Raw genomic sequence first — 23,808 nt, 5'->3', positions numbered from 1 at the left:
ATCTGAGGAACAAAATCTTCTTAAATAATGAAAGTCAACATTAACTATGAAGAGACAGGTTAAATAAACATTTTATAAGAGAAAACAACTACTATTTTTGGTAACTTAAAGAGCTATTTTTTATTTACATAATTGTGTTAGGTGGCTGAATTATTATTATGTATGTAATCAAATCCTACCTTTGCAGGTTCTTAGCATATAAATTCTGTAACTTTGTAAACTTACTACAATAAGCTGGTGATAATTAGTTTTATATACCACTGCAGGTCAAATAAAAACCAATATGTTGGTGGAATTATTACTTACTGTGGTAGCACAATGAATATCTTTCCACACTGTGGCTTCCCTGGAGAGATCAGAGACTTCAAACAAATTATCAAGAATCACTTCCCCAATCATGTCATGTCTAGAAAATCTGTCAAAATCATATACACTGAAATGTAGTTTTCGGTTGCTTAGTTGATCATATGCTACAGGAAATTGAAAAGTTTCATCAAATAGAGGATTTAAAGTCTTTCTGTGCACACGGGTCTGAAATTTCTTTTTCCTATCTGGAAGAAGATACATCTTCACATAAGGGTCAGAAGTGCCTGTGAAGTCTTTAGCAGGGAGATCTAAGGCTTTGATAATTTTAACAACTAGAAGTTCATTTTCATAGTCATACTGGAGTGTGAAGTTAAGTTTCCCACAGGTTTTGATATCTTCTTGCCTGTTGCCCTCAGAGTCAACTGATTTCTGTTTGTAGAGCTCTGGTTTTATCCTCCCAATGCTGGTTGTTGTTTCTCCTCTTTGTAAAATGGGTTCTGTGCCCATGCTAAAATCAACACTGGAAACCTGCATTTGCCTTGGTAGGTGTCTCCTGAAGGAATTGTGGCTGTACATACACACACACACACACAAAATAATTTAGGAAGATCATTTGATGACAACATTATATGGTGGCATATAAACTTTCCCCCATCCCCAGGATAATGAAAGCATTGCATTTGTATCAATAGACAGATAGACAGACACACACCACACAAAGAGCTACTTTTGAAAAATGGGAGAAATGCAATATTCAAAGGAAAAGGCTTCTAAAATGATAGAAGCACCTGAAACACTCAAATGTACATTTTTTATGAGCTTTTGGAATTTTGTACTATCAATCACAAGCATATAATTACATACAGTTGTAAAAAAAACATGATTACCAACAAAGTTTAGTATTCCACAAAATACCATGAATCATCAATCATCTGGTTATATCTAGCTGTAAGTCTTATGCAGACAAATCATTCAGATGGCTGGTTTCTTTATATCTACATATTTGTGTCTCATGAATCCCATGTTTTACTGACTACGCCCATTACAATAAAAAACATAAGTCCACCTATTCTTACACTGTGTTAATTATTTCTAATACTTAATATAATTAAATGAGTATTTACTTGTAAAGAGAATATATAGTGGTGACAGCCAAAATTAGTACATTTTTCTTTTTTCAACATGGAGTGGGCTTCAGAAATCCTGAGGATTAAAAAATGTAGAATTTTAGAATTTGGGGCCAACATAATAGAATGTTTTAGAATTCCAACTGACTTTCCTATTATCACTGTTACTATTCATCTAGTCAACATTTCCAGAGCACTGGCTGTATCAACTAACTAGTGCCTTGTAAATGTGACTTGCACTAAGATCTGCTTCTCTTCTACTTCCTCTGTAATTTCTGGCAGGAACCATATCAACTTATGTGACTACTCAATGCTTAGTCCCAGGTATTTTGTTCTTTATTCTCCTTGGTCTCTCCATCAGTCTAATAATTTCTCAGACTAAAACTGTCATCTTAAATCTGACGGTTCCTTGCATATATCCCAGATATATAAACTTATAGTTCCATATTTCTGTATCTCTAAGGGAGATTTCTAAATGGTTATCTTAATTTTGCCCCAAACTCAAGCAAATTCATTATTTTCTGCCTTTTACTCCCCAACTGGTGCTCCCTTCCACAATCTTAGAAAATAGCTCTAACATTATCAGCCACGTATGCTTGGGAGCCTGCATTATGCTTTGGATCACCTTCCCTTTATTCATGAGACTTACTCAATTTTCTAAATCTTGTTGATGTTTGCTTTGAAACATCCCATATACTTGTCCATTCTGTTTCATTTCCATTGCTACTCAGTCCAGATCCTCATCACCTTATACTTGGCTTTCTATACTAGCCTTTGGCTGATTTTCCTTCTTTCAGCACTCTTATACTTAGTATCTATCTAGCACTTACTTCAAAATCCTGTACTCACTTCTGTTGTTTATTACATCAGGTCTACATTATTTTTTACAGCAAGCGCTAAGTAATACTGAGGTCATTGCTTAACTAATACTTGATTCATTGATGCACACATAAGGACTGATTTAAGAGGGATAAAAAAGTAGTGATAATCAGAAGTAAGATACCTAGCCAAGATACCATTTGAGAAATAGCTCGAGGAGCTGAGGATATTGAACCTAGAAAGGACAGGAATCTGGCTTCTAATATCCGAAGGACTGTCATGGCAGAATTAATAAGAATCAGTGGAAGTTACAGGTAAAGATAGACTTCAGCTTGATATAAGGGAACATTTAAAAAATATCTAGAGCTGTCCAAAATGGTGAAGTAATGAATTTCCACAAACACAAAGTATAGAAACAAAGGTCAGATGTTGAAGGAAAAGGTTTCTGCCTCAGGTGAGATGCTAGACTTCTAAGTGTTTTCTAACCCTTAATTTCTATGATTCTCTATCATTCTGTGACTCTTTAATAATTTTATTCAAGATATCATTATTATGTGTATTAATAAAATAGAATTTTATTATGCAAATTATAAATGATGTAAAATCAGAATTATAATCTGAGGTGTTCCAAATTCATTCTCTTACAATGAATTAGCTTATTTTCTATTAATGGGACTGAAATACTAAACAACTATCTTTTTTGTGTGTGGCATTTTCCATATTTCCTTTTTGTGTTGTTTGAAGTATTTATTTATATTCTAGTTAGTTAACATAAAGGGCAATATTGGTTTCAGGAGAATTTAGTTATTCATCACTTACATATAACCCCTAGTGCTCATCACAAGTGCCCACCTTAATGTCCATCACACATTTAGCCCATCTGCCCACCCACCTCCCCTCCAGCAACCCTCAGTTTGTTCTCTATCATTAAGAGCCCATTTTATGGTTTGCCTCCCTCTCTTTCTTTTTTCTTCCTTCCCCTATGTTCATCTGTTTTGTTTCTTAAATTCCACATGAGTGAAATCATATGGTATTTGTCTTTCTCTGACTTATTTCTCTTAGCATAATACACTCTAGCTCTGTCCACGTCATTGCAAATGGCAAGATTTCATTCTTTTTCATGGCTGAGTAACATTCCAGTGTGTATATACCACATCTTCTTTACCCATTTATCAATTGATGGTCATTTGGCTCTTTCCATAATTTGGCTATTGTTGATAATGCTGCTATAAACTTTGGGGTGCATGTGCCCCTTTGAATCAATATTTTTGTATCCTTTGGATAAATATTTAGTAGTGTAATTCCTGGGTCATAGGATAGTTCTATTTTCAACTTTCTGAGGAGCCTCCAAACTGTTCCCCAGAGTGGCTGCACCAGTTTGCATTCCCACCAACAGTGTAAGAGGGCTCCCCTTTCTCCACATCCTCACCAATATCTGTTGTTTCCTGAGTTGTTCATTTTAGCCATTCTGACAGGTGTGAGGTGGTATCTCATCCTAGTTTTGATTTGTATGTCCCTGATGATGAGTGATGTTGAACATCTTTTCAGGTGTCTGTTAGCCATCTGTATGTCTTCTTTGGAAAAATGACTATTCATATCTTTTGCCCATTTCTTAACTGGATTATTTGTTTTTTTTTGGTGTTGAGTTTGAGAAGTTCTTTATAGATTTTGGATACTAACCCTTTATTCGATATGTCATTTGCAAATAGCTTCTCCCACTCTGAAGGTTGCCTTTTAGTTTTGTTTTTTCCTTTGCTGTGCAGAATCTTTATCTTGATGAAGTCCCAATAGTTCATTTTTGCCTTTGTTTCCCTTGCCTCCAGAGATGTATCTAGCAAGAATTTGCTATGGCTGATGTCAAAGAAGTTGCTGCCTGTGTTTTAATCTAGGATTTTGATGATATCCTTTTACATTTAGGTCTTTCATCTGTTTTGAATTTATTTTTGTGTGTGGTGTAAGGAAGTGGTCCAATTTCATTCTTCTGCATGTTATTGTCCAGTTTTCCCAAAGCCATTCGTTGAAGAGACTGTCTTTTTTCAATCAGATATTCTTTTCTGCTTTGTCAAAGATTAGTTGACCAGAGAGTTGAGGGTCCATTTCTGGCTTTCTTTTCTGTTCTACTGATCTCTGTGTCTGTTTTTGTGTCAGTGCTGCCTTGATCACTACAGCTTTGTAATGGAGCTTGAAGTCTGGAATTTGATGCCTCCAGCTTTGCTTTTCTTTTTCCAGATTGTTTTGGTTATTCAGGGTCTTTTGTGGTTCCATATGAATTTCAGGATTGTTTGTTCTAGAGCTGTGGAAAATGCTGGTGGTATTTTGTTAGGGATTGCATTAAATGTGTAGATCCCTTTGGGTAGTATAGACATTTTAACAATATTTGTTAAATATGAGCATGGAATATTTTTCCATTTCTTTGTGTCCTCTTCAATTTCTTTCATAAGTGTTCTAGTTTTCAGAGTAGAGATCCTTTACCTCTTTGGTTAGGTTTATTTCTAGGGTCTTACGGTTTTTGGTGCAATTGTAAATGGGATCGATTCCTTGATTTCTCTTTCTGCTGCTTCATTATTGGTGTATAGAAATGCAACAGATTTTTGTACATTGATTTTGTATCATGTGACTTTTCTGAATTCGTGTATCAGGCCTAGCAATTTTTTGGTGGAAGCTTTTGGGTTTTCTACATAAAGTATCATGTTGTCTGTGAATAGTCAAAGTTTAACTTCTTCCTTGCTGATTTGGATACCTTTTCTTTTTGTTGTCTGATTGCTGAGGCTAGGACACTAAACAACTATTTAAATACCATAGAAATGGTACAGCTAATCCCATTCTAATTCTTGATATTCTTTAGCACTAATCTGATCATGAAATACCATTTATTTCTTTAAGCCTGTATATCTATCCTTGATACACAGGATTAGGGGCTTAAATTAGGGACAGGCAACCATTAGAGAGTATTTAGGAAAGTAAGAAGAATTTTAAAGGAATACAAGTTCAGACCAACAATAGTACAAATCTCACTCCCTTCACTTGCCAGTTGCATGACTCTGGGCAGGGCCTCTCAGGGCTTCAGTCTGAAAAATGGGTGTAATGGTATTATCCATGCCATAATGTGTGGTGCAAGTTATGTGAAGTGATGCAATGTCATACATTCAGCCCTTTGCCTGGCACATAGTAAATACTCAACAAATATTAGCTATTAATGAAAATAAAAATAATGATATAAATAAAAAATAATAAAGGAATACAAGTAGTATATGTTCTGTATTATGAAAGGAGTCTAGTATAACTTAGTTCTATATTCAGTGTACCTAAGAGATTAGGATATTTTGTTAAATAATTTAATGTTTCTGCCCAAATCACTTTTACTTAATAATGATTTTTAAAGAAAAATTTTGTAAACAAAATACCCCCAAAGGTAAATTCTTTATTTTTATTTTTTTTTTAAGATTTTATTTATTTATTTGACAGAGAGAGTGAGAGAGAGCACAACCAGGGGGAACAGTAGAGGGAGAAGAAGAAGCAGGCTCCCCCGCCAAGCAGGGAGCCCGATGCGGGGCTTGATCCCAGGATCCTGAGATCATGACCTGAGCCGAAGGCAGACGCTTAACCATCTGAGCCACCCAGGCGCCCCAAATTCTTTATTTTTTATAGATTGATTCCATTCACACTCACTTATACTTTCAGTATCATAAAATTTTAATCTTCTGTCCTCTCCCTAAAAATCAGTAATTTCTTTCTTATGTCTCTGAATATAATTGTACAGCTGTAAAGCCCCTCCAGCAGGAATCAAAGAGTAGTAATGCCCTATAATTAGGGCAAATAGTGCATATTCTAAGTCATAGTTTAGCTAGTCAGTTAAGAGAAGCTTTAATTATTACAATGCTAAACTATTGCCGTGACAAAACAGATCTTTTTTTCTTGCTCTCTCCCCATCCCACCGGCCCCTTTTCTTTTTCTCTTTTGGAATGACATGATAAGTGGCTAGTCTCACACAAATATACAACCAATCAAAGTATAGGCCACTTGACTGTTACTGATCTCATTCTTACCCTTCAAACCTAGAATGGCACCACCCAAGTACTTCTCCAGGTAGGGAAGGAAAAACTTTCCCTACCCTACCTAGAATATCTGACAGTAGCTGGAGTCAAAATTACTTGATGCCATAGGAATAACATGCATTAACATGGTGATTTTTAAATACTTATTACCAACAGATCCTTTCCTTCAAACAAAATCAGAAGCCAGAAGTTGAATATGTAAAGACAGCTGCTCTGGTTATTGTGTGGGTAGAGTCCTGGAATCTCACTGGAAACCAAGCCAGCTTTTCCCTACTACCCAGAAGAAGGTGCTTGAAGATCATAACACTGAGAGGAGATGGGAAAAGTGCTGGCCTGGAATCAGACAGTGTGCTCCCAGCTTCCCTATGAAGTGAGAGAAACTTTGGGCAAGTCACTTGTTTGAGCTTTACTCTCCTGATCTATAAAACAGTCCTTTCACAGTGTGAAGACTGAATGAGATATTAGATAAGACGACTTTGAAAACTATAACTTCTTGTACTTGATAACAGTTATTATCATTAGAATTGAGGACATAGGAGCTGAAGTGCAAATACCATAATGAATCCTCTGGTTCTGATGATCGCAAGCCTAGGGTTACTGTTTGGGGCTGCAGAGGTGGAACAAAGTCATTCCTGTGTGAGCACATCCTGGGCCACAGTCCTGGATAACACGGCTCTCTAATTCACTCTCTTCTTAGGACCTAGCAGTTCTCTTTTCCTTAAACGGGAAAATTTTATCCTCCTATTCTTAGCTGCAGTGTCTTTTTTTTTTAAGATTTTATTTATTTATTTATTTATTTGACAGAGAGATTGAGAGAGAGCGAGAGAGAGCTCACAAGTAGGCAGAGAGGCCAGCAGAGGGAGAAGGAGAAGCAGGTGTCCGGCTGAGCAGAGAGCCTGACGCGGGGCTCCATCCCAGGACCCTGGGATCATGACCTGAGCCGAAGGCAAATGCTTAACCGACTGAGCCACCCAGGAGCCCTTAACTGCAGTCAGTGTCTTTATCATCTGTAGCGTCTACCTTAGGTATTGCTTGAGAATTTAGAGAGGAAAAGCAGAAATATATTTAGCAGCATTGTATTGATTTATTCAATATGTTTGTAAGGAATTCATCTCTCCTTGTTTTTGTTAGTACTGAACTTTTTATAAGAAACTATGAGCATATATTAAAAGCTATAGCCCCATTTCACAGTTAAGAAGGCTTGAATAGTTAAGACTAAATCAAGTGTGTGGTAAACTAAGTTTTCATCTTTGTTTCCTGTTTTCTTCTATTCATTTTGAAACAAGAACAGGATGATTCACTCAATACACAAAAATCTCAGCAACCCCCCCCACACAAACAAATATATGTAGTGCCAAGCCTAACAAAGGCAAGGCACTACATATATGAAGGCAGACTAAGTTGTATGTCACAATGAATTTTTAAAAATACAAATTTGACATCAGCAAAATCCTCTATATCCTTAATCTCTTCTTTGAATGTTCTTCTCACCTTACTGCTCAGTAGAAACATGGCTTTTCTTTAGGACATGGTTTCCTCTGTGCCCCTCTCATGTGGTGGCTGACAACGTTCCCCACAGTCCTTGTTCCACTAGCCTGGAGGTGGGGCAGTCCTGCATTCCTCTTCTTCCCCATTGTCACTTTGACACCATTCTCCCTTCATCAACCTCTACCAGCCCTGAAGCTCAAGTCAGCAAGTCACATCCCCATTACTACTTATTGTGAACCATCTATTGATTAATAAATCACTCCCTTTAAAGTCTTCCTTATTTTCATTTCATGGTTCACTAACACTCTTTTTGACAGTGTTTTTGTTCTAATTTCTAGCAATGCACATGTTTCTTTCTACCTTGTGGCCTCTATGTTCTTTGAACTCCCCTCCTGCAATGATGCCCTTTACTTACTGAAATTACTACCATGTACATAGATTTTGTCATCATTAGCTACAAACTCTCCACAACCCCAATGTCATGCATACCTCTCTCTGATCAACACCTCTTATCTTTCTAGCTCAGACCTCTTATACCCCTCAGACAACCTTTCCAAATGACCAGAACCTCCAGTCTGTGACTGTACCACCATTTCATAATCCCTATGTCTCTGATATCATTTCCCTCTTATTATCCAGTTTTAATTCCATGGCTAATCATTACAGTCACTCTCAGGGACACATCCCCAATTCCCTATTGCTCTCTACCTTCTTAGTTGTGGGACAAAAAAAAAAAAGTAACTGCAGCTCTGGTTGAATTCAAGCCTCCATCATCTCTATACCTGCCCACGTGCAAGTGAATGCAATTGGAGAAAAACATAAAATAACTTTCACTGCTCCACTTTAAATTCATGACACTTATGTAAACCCAAATGTAGCACAGCAATTCCTTCTCCCTCTCAATCTCCTAGATTTGCAAGAAGACCATTTCACACCTTCTCAGCTTTCTACAAACCTCCATCACCCTTCTTCCTCATGCTAAGGCTCAATTAATGACCTAGTTTTCCACTTCACTCAGAAAAATTGAAGCAAAGAGCAGAAAGCTTCCACAGGCACCATCTCATCAACCCTCTTAGCAGCATCTGTAACCCATATATTTTGCCTTAAAGATAATCCCATTTTCTCTCATGTCACCTTCAAGAATATTCCCTCTGATTCCTGCATTATTAATCCTCCCTCTCTGTTGGATCACTACTATCAGCATAAAACCACACTGTTGTTTCTCCTAGCTTAAAGAAAACCTCATACCACTGCCTCTCTGTACTACTCTGTTTCTCTGACACATTTGTAGCAAAACTCCTTGAAAGAGTTGAGACAGTCTGTTCACTGTCCAATTTGTTTCTTTCTATTCCATTTAAACATACTCTAATTAGCTTTACACATGCTCAACTCCACCATAACCACTCTTGAAAATGTGAACAATGTCTTCCCCACATTGCTAAACTCACAGGGCAATTCACAGTCTTTATCCCAGCCAGCCTTACTGGAGCCAATTAACAGTTAATCTCTCCCGGTTGTTTACATACACTCTTCACTTGGCTCCCAAGTTATACCATCCTGGCTTTTCTCCTACTTTACTAGTCTCTACTTTCTCTGTCTGCTATGCTGTTCCTGATATCTGCAAACAGCGTTTTGAAATTACTTGTTTTCACATTGGTCTTCCATTCTTCAACACTTTTGCTAGATGGTGGTCTTTATAATGGCAGAGACTATGTATTATTCATCTTTTCATGAATTTCATACTAACATATACTGGGATTCAGGAAATGTTTGTTGGAGTTTGTATTAAAATAATTTACCCCAGGGGCACCTGGGTGGCGCTGTCCGTTAAGTGTCGGACTTTAGGATTTGGTTCAGGGCATGAGCTTAGGGTCCTGAAATCAAGCCCCTCATCAGGGCTCAGCACTGAGTGTGGAGCCTGCTTGAGATTCTCTCTCCCTCTCCCTCTGCCCCTCCCACTCGTGCTCTCTCTCTCTCAAATAAATAAATAAATCTTTTAAAAAAATCATTTACCGGGCACCTGGGTGGCTCAGTCAGTTAAGCGTTTGCCTTTGGCTTAGGTCATGATCCCAGGGCCCTGGGATTGAGTCCCCTGTGGGGCTCCTTGCTCAGCAGGGAGTCTGCTTTTCCCTCTCCCTCTGCCCTTCCCCTGTGGTTGTGCTCTCTCTCTGGAGCTCTCTCTCTTTCAAATAAATAAAATCTTTTAAAAAAATCATTTACCCTAATACTCCTGTGACTAATGAAATCAAATACCCCAAGAATGATTTGTATTATAAAAGAGGGCCCAATCAATTTATAATTAGTGTTTGTAAAGAGGAGATGATATTTATCAGTGCCAGAAAACAAACTCTCCGAGTCTGATTTTATTTTATAAGGTTTTGTCTCTGACCTTGGTACAAACAGCCATCCCATTTCAGAAAAGAAGTTGTATTTATTGAATATATGTTTCATGAAAAGGCTTATTTAACCATCTCAAGCATCTGTACAGCATGTTTCATGAAGTTTAATTCAAAGAGATAGATCTCAGGTCCTCACAGTTTTGGGTAAGTGTTGCTTCTTGCTATCCTAGCTAGGTATATATCTTTTTAAACTTTCCTTTTGTGTAACATCTTGCTTTCCATTCCTTACAGTGCCCTGGATGAAGAATTTGCAATTTTTGCTATCTTTTGAGGAATTTAATTAAAAAAATCTCTTAAACTATACAATCCAGTTTTATGTATTTTTACATAATGCTTTCATTTCTCTTATGTGATGATTTTAAAAATTACTTTTCTAAGCAACCATAGCTTATTGTAAATCCTTGAGCACATGTAAGTCAATGATTTCTTCCCATGAACATTTTCTTGCTTTTGTTCATGTTCAATTGGCTCTGCCATTAGGTTTCCTAATTATTTTTCAGTAGGTACTTAGAATCCTAACAGTGGCTAACCTACATAATTCCTCATCCTCAACAAATTATTTTGCCACTTATTATTCACCTCTTCTGGGCACCATTAATGAATGCACAGAAAATTGGTCCTCATACTCATCCTGGGAGTGTACCATCATTAACCTCTTTCTAATATGGGCAGTTTATCTCACCATCTGATGCTGTTATTTAAAGGAACAAAGTGAAGTGGAGAGATGACCGATCAATCAAAAGTGTCACTTGATGCTTATTATGTACCTACACAGTGACAGAAATTAGGAACGCATAAAAGTAGGCTACACAGTCTTGTTCTCTGAGAACTTAGCATTGAGTTTGGCAAGTAGCTACAGCTCAATATTAGGACAATAAATAATTGCTAGATTGTAACTCTGGCTTTAAATAATAAAGGATAATAGCTTATAATTGGGCAGAGAAAGTAGACTCTCAGATACATTTTCCTTAAACAGCTTATAGTAGATAAAAAAGAGGTCACCATTCTAGATGTGGGAAGCAATATAAGCAATAGCACAGAGACAGAGAGGTAAGGTCTATAGGAGGATAGTAAAAAGACCAAGCATTCCTCTCGTGGCAACCATAAAATACCTATTTGGATAGATAGATGGGGTCATCAAATTCATTTTTTTTTAAACCAACAAATATAGCCCGAGTTCCTACAGTGCTTTGTCTAGGTGTCAAGAGCAATACCAAGAGCAATCTTGGGCAGGTTTTCTGCCTAAGAAAGCAACACAGAGCTATATGTGTGGGGGAATATGGAATTAAAATGCTTGAATGGCAGCGTGGTATGATCAGATTGTAATAGTTCAAATGGCAGGCTTTGCAAAGGTTTAGGCTACACTTGTAATGATTTGAAGTGTCACAGTGCTTTTTATAAGGGATCTTAGATTCTTCCCTTACAACTTCCCCCAGGCTTTTGTCTTTTGGTTGTTGTTTGCTCTTTCCTGATTTTTATCATGCCTTAACTATTATATTAGTTTCCAAAAATATGTCTTTTTCTTTAGTCTGTCCTATAAGCTATTGCCAAATTAATTTTTCTAAAGCATAGCTCTTTATCAAGGGCTTTAACAAGGGACTCTTCTGTGGCAAATATTTTTTGATAGGACAGAACTTGAACATCCTGGCCATGATTTCAAGGCCTCTTATACTTTGATTCCAGCCAACTTTCTCTTCTTCCTTTACTCCTCCACTAAACTCTGTTTTCTGATCAAGGTATTTTACCTGCTGTTTTCATGGCAACATTTCCTATTCTATGTCTTTTTGCATAAAATGTTTCCATGTGGGATGTACACCTTCTCCCAATTGCCATTCATGTGAATTCTTGGTTTCCTTTAGCCTCCGCTTAATCGCCCTTCTCTCAGCCTCATGCTGGAAATAATTTTTCTGTTCTCAGAATTCCACATTCTCCACCACAGTTTGCACTTGTAATTCCTTATACTGAAGTTGGTCTTATATGTCTTATCTTTGCATTATGTTATAAATTTTTTTCCAGCTCCCTTGGATTTGCAGAGTGGATGGAGTGTACATAATACCTGATGATACCCATTAGTAAATATCTACTTGAATAAGACTACTGGATGAATGAACAACCAATCAAGATACAGGCTAGAAGAATGTTAGTAATGAAAACTACATGGATGCCTCCTGGCTGTTTGGCCTCTGGCAGGTTGATGGGGCCAAATGGCCAGGCACTTGTAAAGGAAGATGAGAACTTGGAAAATGTGCCAGTTTTCAGCAATGCTGTTAAGTTCTGGACCAATCAAAATGTTAATTATAGAGACAAATAAAGCTTGAAAGGGTAAGATGTTTGTCATCTACTGTCTAAGCCAAGTCAAAGGGAGTCCCAACAGCAGACTGGAGCTGACATAACCTAATAAGGTGATGAAATCAAGCATTAAAGTTAAATTAATTATGTGTGTGTATGCATGTGTGCGTGTATATTTGTGGTTTGATTTTGCTAAATTTCAGTGAAAAGTTATGATTTGAGCAGAATAATCTAATTTATGATAATGTACCTTTGATCTCTGTCCAAGTGGGCTGCATAATGAACTCAGCAATTTCCTTCTCCTTTTACATAAGGTAATTTCTGGTATGATGAAGTAATTAATGTAGATGAGGAGTTTTGAGAACTAAGTATAATCAAATTTTTTAAAAGGAATTCATCCCAACACCAAAGAGATTAAAATCATGACTCTGGAAATAAGTCAATCAGAGAAAGACATATATCATATGACCTCACTGATATGAGGAATTCTTAATCTCAGGAAACAAACTGAGGGTTGCTAGAGTGGTGGGGGGTGGGAGGGATGGGGTGGCTGGGTGATAGACATTGGGTAGGGTATGTGCTATGGTGAGCGCTGTGAATTTTGCAAGATTGTTGAATCACAGATCTGTACTTCTGAAACAAATAATGCAACATATGTTAAGAAAAAAGAAAAAGAAGAAGATAGCAGGAGGGGAAGAATGAAGGGGAGTATGTCAGAGGGGGAGACGAACCATGAGAGACGATGGACTCTGAAAAACAAACGGAGGGTTCTAGAGGGGAGGAGGGTAGGGGGATGGGTTAGCCTGGTGATGGGTATTAAAGAGGGCACATTCTGCGTGGAGCACTGGGTGTTATGCACAAACAATGAATCATGGAACACTACATCAAAAACTAATGATGTAATATATGGTGATTAACATAACAATAAAAATTAAAAAAAAGAGAGGGAGAAAAAAAGAAAGAAAGAGAGAGGGAGAGAAAGAAAGAGAGAGAGAAAGAGAAGCTCACTCTTCCCTCAGACACGCTAAATTGGCACTGACAGAAAGCGATCTGGCCTTTGCTTTCCTGGTGAGTCTTTGCTGTCTCTAGAATCACAGAAGTCTGAGGTGGAAAGACCTTCCGTATCTTATGGCTAATCCGGCTTTAGCCAGGGAAGGATTTCCTTGTTCTGGTGTTCTTCATTTCTACAATTAATGGACCTTCCCACTCTTCTTTGTGTTGGATTCCCCACCAACATGATCGTTATGACCAGCCTGGCTATGAGTACTGCCATTCTTTGCCACCCTTCCCCTTAGGAGTTGAGCCAGGTTTCCACCATGATACAACTGGATCAAATCTAAGGATGGGGGAAAGCTTTTAGCTCAAGCTTTCATGATGTGCTTTCATCATTTTATTCACACGTTAGTCAAGTAACCGCTCAACATATACTTGGACGTCTTCAGTAATGGAGAACTCCCAGCTTTGAAGCAGCTTATTCTCTGTTAAAAAAGAAATACTAATAACATCTACTGAGAGCAAATGTACAAGTAAGAGCTAGTGGGCTAACTTTTTATATGTGTTACATTATTTGATCCCCACAACACTATATGTCTTTCCAGTTCTGTCTTCACACATGATGACATTAAATTGCTGAGAATGTTAATTATATCTCCAGAGTCACATAGCTGAATTGGGACTTGAATCTGGATCTGTCGAGCTCTACGATCTATGCTGGATTCATCTTTTTCCCTCACTCCCTGTATCTAATTTGTCAGCCAGACCTGTCAATTCTATTTCCAAAATAAATCTAAACTCTGAAAAAAAAAATCATGACTCTGGTCATTCATAATAACCACTTACAATTTTAGATTTCTGAGTAGAATGAGCAGGAAGACACCCTTATTTTTCAATCTCCAAACTATCTGTCCTCAGCAGACTTTGTAACCAACATCTTTGATTTCAGAAAACTATACCCCCCTTGGCTTTAATGCTTAAAATGTGAAACCATCAATCTGGATAAATTTGAATTCTAACTTTCGCCAGCTGCATGACTTTAGGCAAATTTTTAAATCTCTCTGGGCTTGAGTTAACTCACAAGTAATGGGAATAATTAATAATACTTACTTCATGCAGACTGGCAGAGGATTATCAGGAAGGGTGCCTCGCATAGTGGCTAAATTGTAAGAGCTCAAAAATAATTCTTTCTTTCTTCCTTTCCTAGCCACTCATATAAACAAGGAAATTCAAAGAGGCAGATGAAATGATATCAAAGTTCTAGCAAAACTCTGAATTTGTATTCCAATTTTTCTCTTAGAAGATATGAGATATGTATAATTCAATCTTCATGTTTTTTTAAGATTGAGAGAAAAAATGTCCTTATGTAGGGTGCACTTATCAGTTAAAAGAGCTGAATAATTCTGAATGCTAAGCTCATTGATGTACATAGCTGCTGCTAATATTTAAAAAGTTTTATAAATTAATTGAACGTTTTCACCCTAAAATTTCTGAGTCTCTTTAAGGCTTTAATCTTCACAAAAAATCTATTTTTCTTTTATAGTTAACACAATCGGAAATACACTATAGCAAATTATTTTCATTCAAGCAATCTTTTGCTGATTTTTCCAAGCAGAGTTAAAATGTATCTCCACAAAGAGGGCTTCCTTTTCCCTCCTTTTGTGTACCATCTTTAGTATGCTCATGATATTCACCAAAACTCTGGTGGAGCTTATCACACTCTGCCCAGTGTTAAAGAGTTTAGTCTATGTGGGTTCAAATAACAGTTTCCAGTGGTTCCATGTTGACGGTGTAGTTGGTAAACAACTGAAGACTAAACGTTGGTCTCTGTTACTCAATTTTGATTGTGAAGTTCTAGATGATTTCATGACAGACACTGCAAATGGCTGTTTTCTCAATATTTATTGGTTGACTTAAACTAAATTGAAAGACTGCAAGTAGCAACTATCACGCCATGATATTTCAAGGGAAAGAGTTAATAAATAATAGTCTGTAGTTACATGATTTTACTGAGACCTCAAAATCTACTAAACTCCTTTCTTGGTACTGCTCCCTGTTTGGATCCTTTGTCCTCAGTTTCTCTCATCCTTACTTACTCTACCCTTTTCCTCTTTATTCAGTTATCTGTTTCCTATGTCCTTCTCATTTCTCCCGTTTGTCTTTTCTTTTCTCCTTTCCCACCTGTTTTTTTCTCTTACAAAATCACATACACACACACACACACACACATGCACACGCACACGCATGTGTGCACGCGCATACCCAGTTTTATGTATTTGGTCTTTCCTTACCGGGATGAAGACGTAGGCTCAGTAGTTTGTCTTTGTACACGTGCATGTTTAATTAAATGCTCTTTTAAAGCAGTTTGGACTTCTGCTGGGATATCAGGGGAAGTGTGGCTGATTTTTATAGCAGGTTCAATAACTTTTAGAGCTTGCTTTTCATTTTCTTTAACTTCTTTTTTCTCTTCAGTCTCAAAAACTTCAGTAGGAGCACTTGAAATGCTCTGTGGAAGGGTACTGATGTTGGAAGTCACCGGTTTGCTTTTCCAGCAAGGCCAGCACAACTTCCAGAAAACAAAAAGTGAAACAACCAACAAGGCCAGGCCACAAAAGCTGACAACCACCGCCAACAAGCTGACCGAAATATCTGGAAAAAAATTACAATGTAAAGAAATATTAACTCGTTGGTAGTGTAGATAAAAGAGCAGCAATGGTGAGATAATTTACATTATGATTATTATTAATAGCTTTCTGACTAAGAGTTTCAAAATTTACTTTTAAGTTATCTTTGTAGGGAGGAAAGATTAATAATTGCGCCTGGATATTCTCAAAGGAGATATATGAAAATTTTGAATTGTACACAGAAAAAGCATATCACTTCCAAGAACACTACAAAGGGTCCAAGAGTTTGCAAACCGAAGGGTGGCAACTTGCAACCTGCCTTGAAGTTATGAATCTTAAGAAACTCGGGAAATGCACACAACAGGAAAGACTTCTGTTGGCTTCATCTTTTATCTAAAGATGCAACTTTAACTTCATCTTTTATCTAAAGATGCAACTTTAACTAACTTCTCACTCTTGAAGCAGGGAGTAATGTTAAATATTTGCATAAACCACTTTCTATAGTCCACATAAGGATAACATGTTACTAACAGAGAATGGGTATACTAGTAGCTGTATTTTTAAACTCCCCAGGTCCTTTCTGATAACCTTGCACGTTCCTACTTTCTAAAGTCCCAAATTAGTGATGTGTTACTTAAGTATCTCTAAAATATCCTTACTTCAAAATATTTCATAAACTTAATACATGCTCATTATGCAAAATAACTTAAAGAAATATAGTAAAAAAAAGTTAGTAAGATTGAGTAAATAAATGAATGGGGGAGAAGAAACAAACCTCCTGTGCAGAAGAATTCCAAACAATTTACATAGATACTCTGCTCTCAAGGAGGTGGGGCACAGCTCCCCACTCCTTAAGTGTGGCTGTACATAGTGACTTCCTTTCAAAAAGGAGAGTATGGAAAAAGGTAAAAATAAACAAACAAACGAATAAATAAAGGGTAACTCTACATTGGAGAAACCTCACCCGGGTGATCAAGGTGAATATCGACAATAATGAATCATGTTGATAGTATGCACCCCTGATAAGTGATGAATATGGCACTCTACCTCTGTGGTCTTCTTCCCCAAACCCATAACCTGAGTCTAAACATTAGAAATATATAAGACAGATTCCAGTAGGAGGGCACTCTATAAAATATATGACCAGTACTCTTCCAAAACTGCCAAGGTTCTCAAATAAAAAGAGAGTCTGAGAAACTATCACAGCCAAGAGGAGATTTTAGAGGCATGACAACTAAATATAATGTGGCATCCTAAACAGAGTCCTGGAATAGAAAAAGGATATTAGATAAAAACTAAGGAAATGTAAATAAAGTATGGACTTAAATTAACAACGTATCAATACTGGTTCATTAATTATAACAAACGTCCCATATTAATGTAAAATGTTAATAATAGGAGAAACTGGGTATGGGGTATATGGGACCTCTGGACTATTTTCCCCAATTTTTATGTAAATCTAAAACTGCTGTAAACAGTAAAGTCTGTTTTTAAAAAGGTTAATGACATCCCACTACCCACGTCCATTTTCAGCCTCCTAAGACGACCAATATTAGCAATCTGGTGTAATCCAGATTGATTCTGGATCTGAACTCTATTCAAAACCAAATAGAGTTCCTGTAAAGGGAGATTTTTCTAGTTGTAAATAACCTTGTAATTTTCTTTTACAACTTTGCTTAGCCTCAGTATAAAATATGAATCCAATATCTTTTATTTGTTTAAAATAAAAATGTTAGGAATATGTTAGAGGCTGAATTATGTCTGTCCCTTCATCCCTTCCACTTTCTTATGTTGAAGTCCTAATGCCCTAGAGCCTCAGAATGTGACTGTATTTGGAGACAGGGCCTTTAAAGTAGTAATTAAGGCAAAATGAGGTTGTCTGAATAGGTACCATTCCAGGGACTGGCGTCCTTATACGAAGAGGAGATTAGGACAAAGATACTCAGAAAGACCATGTGAAGACACAGGGAGAAGGTCACCTACAAGCCAAAGCGCAGAGGCCTCAGAAAAATAAATCAAACCTCCTGACTCCTTGATCTCAGACTTTTGGTTTCCACAACTGTGAAGAAATAAGTTTCTGTGGTTTAAGCCACCAGTCTGTGGTACTTTGTTATGAAAGGCCGAGCAATCTAATAAAGAACAAATCTAATTTCCTTTAACCACTATTGTACATCCAGGATTTCCCACCCCTCCTTAGAAGCAACCTGTGATCACAGTTTGGTGTGTATCTGGCCAGCCCAAGCACTAATAAACAAAGATATTTCTTTAAAAAACCACAAAAACATAGAATTGTTTAATATACTTTTTAAAAAACATAAATAGCTTATTGGATATTTCTTCAATTTGCTTTATTTTTCTATTCAATGATCCTTGAGGTCTAACTTCATCTCACATAGTATTTCATAATACTTCCTCAGGACGGATATTAGACTATGACCAGTGTTTTGCTGTTACAACATAGCTACGAGTGTCCTTGCACCCCTCTTGTGCATATTTGGGAGTGTTTCTCTAAGGTAAATAGAAGTGCAAAGTCATAGGTTATGCACATATTTAATGTTACTAGATATTTCCAGAAGAACCCCAGAGTGACTATAACAAAAACATTATATGAGTTTACCACTTCCTACAGTCTCAGAGAAATGCTGATGGACTTTACTTTTCACTGATACGATTGGGAAATGATACCTTGCTTTAATTTACATTTTCCTGATTAGTAAGATAAAATGGTTCTGTTTAAACTCCTAATTTGTAGCTAATGGAAACCTAGTCAGAAACTGAAATAATTCCAAGTTTTTAATGCTTCTTAGTTATAAGAATAAAAATTAATTTGACACGCTGTTATACATAGATATTAATATTTTATCTCATTTTCCAGTTGCTTATTAAAGCATCCATTGAATATATTTCCCATTTATAATCCATTGATGAGGAATGTGATCATACTTTATATTTTGTAGTTTATTTTTACTTTTTAATTGTTCATTAGCCCCATAACTTGAGGAAAAAAAGAAAAAATACATAAAATGTGCTTCCTGGTTATTAACTTTGGTTTTAAATGGAGGAATAAATACTACAATTATGGATTCATAATCTTTATGTATATTTGGCTCCATTTACATTATATTTTATGGATATTTTAACTCAATTAATTTCTTCAGTCTGCTAATTTCTACCCAGCTGGAGCCAAAAGCCAAGAAATAAGGAAACTGCAGGACAATGTGGGGTAGGGGCAAGGATAGAAGTAGTTTTCAGCCCACAACTGAAAATGCCTCCCTTCTTACTTATGGACATTAGAGAACTTATACTCTACCCACAGAAATTTGATGACATTCGTTTACGCCACTGTTCCTAAGTGATGGGCTTTGGCAGTCACAAGGTTGTTCTCATCTTAGGAAAAAGTCCTGTGGAAATCTCTGACTTTAATTCCATTTTCCCTACTGCTGACAATTTTCTTTCTAAAATCAGTATCTGGTTCTACCATTTAGGGGACCATAAAATATTTCATCCACACTAAATTACTTGTGAAAGTGAAAAGTTGTGCTATCAGTAATGAGGGTAGCTGGAAGAAACTGAGTCCTGTCCTGGCAACTGAGTCATATGGTCACCTTACCTCTCTTTGCCTAACGTCCTTCCAGGTCACCTCTTAACCATCTGAGACAAATCCAAACTTTGTAAAGCGTTCCACAGCATCTTCGTGATTTGACCGCTCAGTATTGATCAGTTTTATTCTTCTGCCACTTTCCCACCTAAAATCCTTCCCCTGACCACACATTACTGTCTTGCGATTTTGTTCAGGCTGTTTTATGTAGCTCCAGTGCATTTTTCTTCTCCTCTTTGGCTGCTGGGCAAATTTGTATTCAACAATCAGATCCAATAGTAACTCTTTCTTGACACTCTCTGCCTCTTCTATTCCTAAGGGCTTTGAGAGCACCTCCACTGCTGTAAAACTACTATTACAATAACTGATTGGCTTCTAATCCTTTACCTCAAACTCTGAGACATGATGATGTGTTTCAAAAATTATTATTTTCTTTTGGATATTAGAAAGGCAACATGATACACATCTGGACAACATCCAGTAACCAAACACATCAATATGTCTATGATGAAATGTATGAATTAGTCACACTGAGTGGGATCACTGAAGATTTTAAATAGCTTAATGCCAATTCAGGTAAGGTGTTGATGCCAAAAGTGCTACACTTTACAAAATACTTTGCAGTTTTCAGCGTTTTGAGGTTTCATAATTCTGGATAAGAGATTGTGGATCTGTACTTATTTTGCTTTTCCAAATGTTCCCAGCCTACAAATATTCTCATTCCTTGATCCTTCAGAGCAGAAACCAAATGTATTCACCGATTTTAGTGTCTGGTATTTATTACATGGTCAAAAACGTTTATGGAGCTACTGAATACATATTTTGGGAGTTATCTGACAAGGAACTCAAATGTCTGTGGATTTCAAGGTGGCTGGATGAAAAAAAAATGAGTAATTTGATATGCAGAAATTCTTGTACTAGAAAGATAGTATAATATAGCTTATAATTTAGCTTATAATATAGCTATAGATCTGGGTTCAAATGTCAACTCCACCTCTGTGACTTTGGTTGCTTCCCATTATTGCCAGAGCATAGACCATATTTATGTCATCATTCCATAGAGAAAAAGGGGGAATAAAACTCAAATCAGCAACTCTTATTCAAAGAAAGCTGAGGAAAACTGTGTCTAGGATAAAAATTTGGAATTATCTTTGAAGTTAACCTATTTATCCTATTCATATGGTATTACAGTTGACCCTTAAGTAAGGAGGGGATTAGGGGCACTACCCCTCCAGTTGAAAATCTCCATATAACTTTTGACTCCCTAAAAGTTTACCTTTATTTATTATTTTAATTTTTTTAAAAAGATTTTATTTATTTATATTAGAGAGAGGGAACACAAGTGGGGAGAGGGGAAGACAGAGAGGGAAAAGCAGACTCCCTGCTGAGTGTGGAGCCCCACATGGGGCTCAATCCCCAGACCCTGAGATCATGATCTGACCCAAAGTCAGATGCTTAACCAACTGAGCCACCCAGTTGCCCCTGTTTTTTGTTTTTCTTTTTTTAAGTAGGCTCCATGACCAGCATGAAGCCCAACATGGGGCCTAAACTCAGGACCCTGAGATCAAGATCTGAGCTGAGATCAAGAGTCAGACGCCTAACTGACTGAGCCACCCAGGTGTCCCAAAAACTTAACTATTAATAGCCTACTGCTGACCAGAAGCCTTGCCAATAACATTAATACTTGATTAACACATATTTTATATTTTATAGGTATTATATACTATATTTTTACAATAATCTAGAGAAAATACAATGTTATTAAATAAATCATAAAAAGGAAAATACAGTTAGAGTACTTAACTGTACTATAAAAAATCCACATATAAGTGGATCTGCACAGTTGAATCCTGTGTTGTTCAAGGATCAGCTCTAATATTACAGTAGGCCATAATTCTGATTTCTATAACAAGGGGCCAAATTAACAGTGACTTACGCAAGGGAGAAGTTTATTTCTCTCTTGTGTAATTAAATGTCCTAGCATAAGCAGGCCAGAGCATACACATCAGCTTCAAGGTGTCTAGAAACTTGGTTTCTTCTATACTTTTGTTTTGCTATTCAAAGGTTTTTACCTTCTCCTTAAAGTCCAAGATGGCAAGTTACCATGTCCACATTCTAGGCAGTTGGGTGGCAGAATAATAAGGGAAAAGGAAGGTGAGAGTATGTCCTTTCATTTTAAGGGCACAGTCTGGAAGTGGTACACATCACTGCTGCTAGCATGCTACTGGTCAGATTGATTGATTGATTTTTATTTTTTTTATTTTCTTAAAGATTTTATTTATTTATTCATGAGAGACAGAGGGAGAGAGAGAGAGGGAGAGAGAGAGAGGGAGAGAGAGAGAAGCAGAGGGAGAAGCAGGCTCCCAAGGAGCAGGGAGCCCGATGCGGGACTTGATCCCAGGACCCTGGGATCATGACCTGAGCCGAAGGCAGACGCTTAACCATCTGAGCCACCCAGGCGCCCTGATTGATTGATTTTTAAAGATTTTACTTATTTGTGAGAGAGAGAGAGAGAGCAAGCATGGGGAGCAGCAAGCAGAGGGAGAAGCAGGCTCCCTGCTGAGCAAGGAGCCCGACACAGGGCTTGATCCCAGGACCCTGGGATCATGACCTGAATCAAACACAGACGCTTAACCAACTGAGCCACCCAGGCACCCCTTGATGGTTAGTCACGTGGCCGCACCAAACCAAAAAGAAAGCTCAGAAAAGTTGTCATTTTTATTTAAATTTATTTTAATGCTGCCACATATGTAACTAAAAATCAAGGATTCTGATACTGTGAAATGAAAGGGGGGAAATGAATACTAGGAAACAACTAGCAGTCTCTTCTTCATCTATCAATCCAATACATAATCAATCAACATATCATCCTTGCAACAATGCTTCTTTAATTTCCACTTAACTGTATTGACTTTTGCCTTTTTCTTGCATTTCAGTAAATGATAAACAACTTTATGTTAATAATATACTTGATTGTAAAATGCATATGTTGGGCGCCTGGGTGGCTCAGTCGTTAAGCGTCTGCCTTCGGCTCAGGTCATGATCCCAGGGTCCTGGGATCGAGTCCCACATCGGGCTCCCTGCTCAGCGGGAAGCCTGCTTCTCCCTCTCCCACTCCCCCTGCTTGTGTTCCTGCTCTCGCTGTCTCTCTCTGTCAAATAAATAAATAAAATCTTTAAAAAAAATGCGTATGTTAAAACATTTTCATTTTCTGAAATCAGAATATATTTTAGTATCAATGGCTTGTTACAATCACTAATAGCCAGGAAGTAAGTGTGTCATAATTTATTCTGAGTATGTGCTAAAGCAAAAGCATCAACATTGAAAGTCATAGAAAGTCAAGTCTAAGTGGCTTGAAAGAAAACAGTGGAGAAAATAGTGAAGGTCAGCCCTAAACCTTACAAGCCAAACTTTTATTGGGGATAGGTGGAGAAGGCAGTGAGTCAAGTGAGTTTGCCAACATTGCTAACATTGCACATAATTGTACAGGTAGCTTAGAGCACAATACCAGTGGTCTTTATATCTTTTATGAATTCTTTTAAGGCATTCTTGATGGCATTGGAGCCCAATAACGAGTGCAAAACAAAGGTATCACCAATTCTGAATCAAAAAGCCATTCAGAAGAACCATACTCAATTTTAATTTAAAATTATTTAACCCATTTATGTCTTTTATGTTTTCCTTTTTATGTTTGTACAAGAGTGATATGATTTTAAAAATTTATGTCAGTTTTAAAAGAAGTCTTTACTTAAGTATGAAATAAAAATTCTATGTGATAAGAAGGCATTAAGCCACAATTTAACAATATTTCTTTTTCCTTTTTGGTATCACAAAATACTGGTGTATCTTATCAATAGCATCTTAGTTTCAATCAAATATGGTACTACATATAGTATAAAAGTATCCAAATGCATAAAAAATTCTTTACATGTTTGTAATTGAGTAAATAATTTATAATCTGTGATTATCTATTCTACATTTATAATAACTTGAACTATGCACAGTGTTTAATTAATGGTATGAGTATATTTTAATGCCTGGCACAGTGGCTTTCACCTAGTGTTCAATAAATATTTATTGAATAGAAGCATCATGCTAAAACCACCTCTT

General features: G+C 37.0%; 1 protein-coding gene across 2 annotated transcripts in view; it reads right to left on the bottom strand.

Annotated features, from left to right (window-relative positions):
- SYT10 (synaptotagmin 10) overlaps positions 1–23,808 on the bottom strand; it is a 67,580-nt gene that overhangs the window by 36,893 nt on the left and 6,879 nt on the right. For both annotated transcript variants that reach the window (XM_027595641.2, XM_027595639.1), the window contains exons 2-3: positions 15,768–16,125; positions 307–874 (exon numbers count right to left, since the gene is read on the bottom strand). In XM_027595641.2, the coding sequence (XP_027451442.1) occupies positions 307–874; positions 15,768–16,125 (926 nt within the window). The remainder of the gene's footprint in view (positions 1–306; positions 875–15,767; positions 16,126–23,808) is intronic.

Source organism: Zalophus californianus, chromosome 9, assembly GCF_009762305.2.
Source record: "Zalophus californianus isolate mZalCal1 chromosome 9, mZalCal1.pri.v2, whole genome shotgun sequence".
Classification (NCBI taxonomy): Eukaryota; Metazoa; Chordata; class Mammalia; order Carnivora; family Otariidae; genus Zalophus; species Zalophus californianus.
The sequence above is the reverse complement of the archived record's forward strand: the minus strand, read 5'-3'. Positions and strand labels throughout refer to the sequence as shown.